This window comes from Gambusia affinis, linkage group LG04 (assembly GCF_019740435.1).
Source record: "Gambusia affinis linkage group LG04, SWU_Gaff_1.0, whole genome shotgun sequence".
NCBI classification, from domain to species: Eukaryota; Metazoa; Chordata; class Actinopteri; order Cyprinodontiformes; family Poeciliidae; genus Gambusia; species Gambusia affinis.
This window is the reverse complement of record NC_057871.1, coordinates 16551038-16557723: the sequence shown is the minus strand read 5'-3', so window position 1 is coordinate 16557723 and position 6686 is coordinate 16551038. Positions and strand designations below refer to the sequence as shown.

The window sequence follows — 6686 nt, the reverse complement described above, 5'->3', positions numbered from 1 at the left end:
GATTCAGACTAATATCATATGTTCCCCGTGGAAAAATAACACTGATATTTGCTGTAAATCCTAATTCTCCAGCCTGCTTATTCCTCTCAACGTGTGCGTGACTCAAATGTCACAAGAAAGAAAAAAAATAATGAATGTTTTTTAAAAATACAAAATGTATGGTTCCTGCACCCATAACAAACTGGGAATTACAGAAAACTGGTTTTAAAACAGATGCAACTACTTTAAAACGGTTAAAAATAATTTTTAGATTCATCACATAAAGATTATTTTAAAAGTGTGTGTCTTTTAAATATGCCATTGACATACATGATTCTTTGGGTAATGAATTCAATTCATTATGTTTTGAACTTCATTAATGAGTTCTGGGATATTTTGCTGAGACGCATCTGTAATGACACAAAAGTCTCAGCTGTACTTTGACTGCATCAGCATGAGAAAAGGGACACTTGGCGACTAAATGCCTTAAGCAGCTGTGTGCTTTCAACCTGAGTTAAAGCAGCTGAGCTCACATGTCTCAGATGAAAAAAAAAACATGAGAGCTGCACATTCAAGAGAGGAAAAAGAGACTGAATGAAGTGAGGATCCAATATTTGAAACAAAACTGAAAAATGGTTCACAAAGAAGAAATCACAATATGTATATATTGTGGTATATATACATATCATATTAACTAAGGAGTAAGCCTGCATAAGATATTATTGTTAACCATTGATATGCTGATTCTGGTTTAATCCCTTTTCAGTTTCTTTTCTGTCCTTACAATGTTGGAAACATTTAGCATTTTGGTGGCTGCATCATGAATGAGTAATATTTGCAGTGATATTACATCTATCATATAATGGGCATGTGCAGCACAAATGAATGACAACTGAAACAGCTGACAAACAGTGTATGCCAAACAGCCCTTTGGGACATTAATATTATGCTCAGTGATATTGGGCAGGAAATATACTGCATAGTTGAAAACCAATCAACCAATTTATTAGCTTAAAGAATTTTGAGAATGTTATATATTTTTTGATCTACTTAAGATGTTTCCCGATACCTGCGGTATTTGTGAAATGTTCCTGTCTGGTTTTAAATCCCTCAACAGATCTCAAACAGTCCCTCCCAAAGTTTATAATGACATTCTTTAAATTGTGAACTCTGCACCAGTCTGCATCATTTTATATGGTAGATAGTCATGTCACGATTTGCTTTGAGTTGGTAGCAGAGTATCATTCAGAAAATGATGCACAAAAATAGAACCTCTTAATGAGTCACCAATTTTCTGCAAGGTGAATCTATTCATAGTTTTTGACCTACCATTCTAAGAACCACATTGTCAGACAGCTGGGCCAAAAGAAAAATACAGCAAAAGAGAAAGACTAGCCATTGAATTGTTGTACACAGAAAAAGTTTGCCCCTCTTGAAGATAAACAAAATGGCCAAAGGAGAAACAGCTCATGACGCAAAAGCATGCATGGCATCTGTCAAACATAGGGGTGATTATGTTATCATTTGCGTAAGTCTGGTTGCTACAAACTCAATGATATATATTGATATTTCACTGCTGCTGCAGACAATATGAGGGACAGTGTGAGGGAGCATCCAGTAAACCGGGACACAGAAAAAAGCACTAGAAGCATTAAAACTCAACTTATTCACAAGCTTTCAAAAAGCAGATGCTTACTGTGTTACTGCATTCACAATAAATTCTACAGCAAAAAAGCTGAGAAATAATGACAAATAAATAAATAAAAATAAAGACAAATAACACTGTCTTCTCTTAACTATTTTTGATATTAAAATCAGAAAAAAGATCTTAAATGTAATGATAATTTAAAATTAACTTTACTGAAACTCATTCAGAAAACGTAACTTTACAACTTAGTATTTATCATGAGACATTCTATAGGCTTCAGACACAATCCTACCTATTTGACCTTTGCAAAATGCCATGGTACTCAATGGAAGTGAAGGTGTTGTCAAAGCTTGTCAAAAGCTTCTTATAGCTTTTGACAACAACTTCTCACATTTTACACAGTAGGGAAAGACTGAATGTCTGCATTAGGAAATAGGTTTTGTAAGAGAATATGCAAAGTTTAGGACTTAAAGCAGCAATTCAGTAAATTTATGCTGTCTCTTGAGATCTATATTGTGTCATACACTTTATATGATTGGTTGATTGTTGCATTTATTGACTGAAACCAGACTGTTTTGAAATCGTTTATATCAATAAACTGTAGAATGTTATCGTTTGTTTGAGGTTATACTGCCATCTAGTGGAGCAACAATAACCCTCAAAAACCTGATTGTAGGTGAAGACGTGGATGGCTTTGTAACTGATACATTGTTAGGACAGTTTTCCTAACACATACGACGCTGTAGTGACCGACTGCTCCTTATGGGACCCAGAGTCCGGGCCTCATAAGAGAAAGTGATGTTTTAGGATTATAAGTTATGCTTAGGGCGAAGGTGTGAATTAAAGGTTAGGTTAGACTTTGGTTTAGGCATGTACTGGTAATGGTTAGATTTAGGATAAGGTCAGGGTTAGACTGTGGAAATGAATGAATGGAGGTCAATGCAAAAATCCACAACAATTTTGTTTGAAATACCCTGGTTGTCTACATAAATAGGTGTTTATAGTTTTATTTCTTAATACCAGCCTGAGAATTTCTACTGAAGACATGACAGAGTAATGTACTTGAATGATTTATATAAAATGAAACATTCAAATAATACTAGGATTAAGGCAGACCTCCAGGCCTCTCCTTCCCCCAGATTTCTCTGAATTTATATTGTAGCATTTCTCAACAATCACTCAACACTTTTTAGCATCCATTTTTTTTAAGCAACAGACATTTTAGCAACATAATTTTAAATTCAGAAGTACTATTGAAGTAAATGTAATGTAATTCAAGCATAGCTCCGCTAGAGGGGGCTATATGAACGCACACTATAAAAACTCCGCCCTAATGCTTTCGTCAGAGTGTTTGCGGAAGTGAACGTCTTATCTCGTTTTGGTCTCCCCCTTTTCTGTTAAAATAAATCAAAACTACAACAGAAGATGACCCAGATGCCCAGCCCCCCACCTGAAGAGTTGGTCAAACAATGGGAAAGGTTAGGGCGATCTTCTACACCTTATAGCTTGATGAGCCGGTTAATACCCTGCAGTTACAACATTAACTCTGGGTTATTACTCTCGCCTCGTCTCAATGTTCGTGCTTTGGGTTTAATTCAAAGCTAAAACTGAATCCATGCCAGCCACCATAAATTACAACTGTAAAAATCAGAATGAGTATAAAATGTTTGAAATTAGAGCGCGGAATAATACAAGTGTTGAACTTTTTAAGGAAGGTAGTTGGGTCCCTATTCAGTCTGAACTTTGCTTTTATTCATTTGTTTTATGTTATTTATTTCTTTAAATAAACGTGTGGACAAAGGAGAACTAAGCATATAAAAAATATTTAAGGTTACAAACGTTTCACCTTCCCATTTCTAAAACGAAAAAAGGAGAAAGAAGTTAGATCTATTATTTTTCCTAGATATAAATAAATTATAAATGAGTGACAGACTGCAATGCAAAAGAATGAACAGCCAGTGCCCCATAAATGTGTGTTTTTACAAAATTGCATTTAGACTTGGACACAAAAAAATGACATTCATTCAAAAGGTTTTGGGAATTTTTCAGAATTAAAAACAATAATTGAATCACATGTTTGATCAAACCTGATTCATAATGCCAAAATATCACGTTGTTTCTTATGTACATCAAGCCAAAGATAGTTGGTAAGAAATTGTACCAAAAAGTCGCAACAAACCTAAGCCAGTATGTAAATTCATGATGTAGCTCAATCTCCTATAACACAGTTATATAACAGAATACATTATTACAGAGTCTTGGTTCTGGGTGTTACAGATGAGTAGTGTTGGATTTGGTGGAAACATCTTTGTGTGCGTGTGTGCGCGCGCGCGTGTGTTGCTCCTATGCAGTGAGCAGAAGCGACTCAGGCAGCAGGTGGTGGAGGAAGACACTGAGGACTGGCAGAGGAGCCCAGACTTCTCCGGCCTGGAGCGGGTCGGTGGTGTGGACCTCTCCTTTATCAAAGGGGATGAAATCAACGCCTGCGCCCAGCTCGTGGTGCTCAGTTACCCTGATTTGAAGGTGAGCTGACCTCCATCACATAGCGTAACACCGAGCCGAGCCTCCCTCTAGTGGTGAAATAACAGAACAGTGGCAGTAAAAAATCTTTTCTGCTCTTTTGCTTAACAGACGTGAGCTTGTTTTTTTATTTTCCATCAGTGCCATTCAGTTAACAGAGGAGCTATTACAAAACATAGCACAATAAAAAAAAACAAAAAACGAGTTTATTAATATTTGCTTGGCCTTTTAAGGCTTTATATTGGCCACTGCTGAAATTTTGTCTGACAGTTGCAGGAGACCTTTAAAACCAATCAAAGTGTTCGCTCTTTGAGTCATCATTATTTTTAATTAGCTGCTGTTTTTATGGCTTCAGAAAGCTGATGGCAAGAGGGAAACATTACTCATACTTCCAGCTGGGATATTTGCTTGGTGTCTAGAGTGACATATAGTTTAAAATGCTTCGTAATGTCTACCAGGCCTTTTATCTTCATCATCCAGTGCCAAAACCTGTAATACAATCAATTCAATTTGTCCTATTTTATTGTAATTTTACTACATGCCAAACAACTCCAGACAGTTTTACTCTGAGATCTATAAAAATGTAAGTGGAGTGAAGTACATAGTAACAACAGCTGAGTCAGTGACTCTATGGAATTGGTTGTTTCTCCTAGATAAGAAGCTTTTTAACAATTTTAGCAATAATTTAAACTTAACTGCATTGTTTTATAGCTGAGATTATATTGGAGTGTATATAATTGGCTGTTTATTTGATTACAATGACACTTAACACATACCCCTTTTAAAATGGCAAGGTTTTTGTCAGCTAAAAAAAACATGAGGGCGGGCAACAAAACAATTTTCCAAAAACAATGTGATATTTAATCCCATCCCCGCCACCCACTACTTCGACAAGGCATCCTTTCAATTCCTTTTCCAGATTCAGTCTTTTTAAGATCACACATTCCATGAGTTTTAGTGAATCTGTCTTATTGGAAATAAGATTTAGCTGTTACAGTTTCGCTATACATTTTTTCAGCTTTTTTTTGTTTACATTTTTTTTATTTTTGTCAAATGGTACAAAATACAAGAATTTTTGGAAAGCTAATTTGAAATTGTTTAGCATGACATATTTACACCAGAAATCCCAAACATATTGATTAGGGGATGTATACTCTTTTGAGGGCCACTGTTTGAGGGCCTATTTAATTATCTCAAGTGTTTGACACTAAACCCATGAAGTAAATCAAGATGATCAAGATGTTATATTAAAATTATTGTACGTTTTCTGCTTTCTTCTACTGTTTAACAAATCTAGTGCTACACACAGTTTGTGCCAAAAGAACTCAAATTGGTCACTGGTAAGGAATAAAAAAAGAAACAATTTATTGTGCAGTTTGTAACATTGTTATGGGAAGGCTTTTAGGTCATTGAAGTCCATAATACAACACAAATACAACACTGAAAGCTAGCTGGTATTTTTAAAGACAGACAACAGTAAAGTATTTTTAGAGTAACCAGAGAGCTGTGACAGCTTGTGCTCCAGAGAGATGCAGGTTCTAGTCTCCTGAACCCTGCTGATTATCTGCAGGATCCCAGGAAGGTCATAATGGGAGAATCGGTCACCTGTAACATTGCTGCTTAAAATAGACAAAAGATTCAAGCAGTGCGCTTAAAGCATATGTGTGCTTGGTGACATACTTTATAAGCTATGTCACCATAGCTTATATGGTGACATATAAGCATTCTAAATGTTCGCCGACATTTAGATTGTTGGTGAACATTCTGAATGTTCGCCGACATTTAGATTGTTGGTGAACATTCAAAATGTTCGCCGACATTTAAATTGTTGGTGAACATTCAAAATGTTCGCCGACATTTAGATTGTTGGTGAACATTCTAAATGTTCGCCGACATTTAGATTGTTGGTGAACATTCAAAATGTTCGCCGACATTTAGATTGTTGGTGAACATTCTAAATGTTCGCCGACATTTAGATTGTTGGTGAACATTCTAAATGTTCGCCGACATTTAGATTGTTGGTGAACATGTTGGTGAAGATTGTTCGCCAACAATCTAGTAACCCCAAATCTTTCATGTTTTGTTTGTTTTGAATAATTTACTATATCAATCTGGAATATCGCCATTGCGTTCTACTCTACACAAAATAAAAATAAAAAACAGTGAAATTCACACAAGTTTCAATGTCTTTGCTGAAAAGCATCCCCAACAGAATAATACTGCCATCACCATGTTTCACTGTCCATAGAAAATGGTCTCCATATACAACTCTGCAGAAAAAAATAAGACATAGCTCTTTACAAATCTTTTTTTAGTATTCATGGCTGAATTCTTTGTGTGATCATTCAAAACGATAAATAAGCAACAGTAAATCTGAAAGCATTTAATGCTTAGCAGATTCTTTTTATCTAAACATCTATATTGATTATGTAGAGTTATGTTTTAGAGATTGAGGATTGTTTTTATTGAACAGTCAGAGGTCTGAACAGTACCAGCAATGAGGTGATAGAAGATTTATAAAGACTTATAAAATATATGC

General features: G+C 35.5%; 1 protein-coding gene across 4 annotated transcripts in view; it reads left to right on the top strand.

Moving 5' to 3' along the window:
- The first annotated feature begins 2970 nt into the window (after positions 1-2970).
- Positions 2971-6686, top strand: part of LOC122830147 (endonuclease V-like) — a 46685-nt gene continuing 42969 nt past the window's right edge. For all 4 annotated transcript variants that reach the window (XM_044115262.1, XM_044115263.1, XM_044115260.1 and 1 more), the window contains exons 1-2: positions 2971-3105; positions 3979-4150. In XM_044115262.1, the coding sequence (XP_043971197.1) occupies positions 3053-3105; positions 3979-4150 (225 nt within the window). In that variant the 5' untranslated portion in view covers positions 2971-3052. The remainder of the gene's footprint in view (positions 3106-3978; positions 4151-6686) is intronic.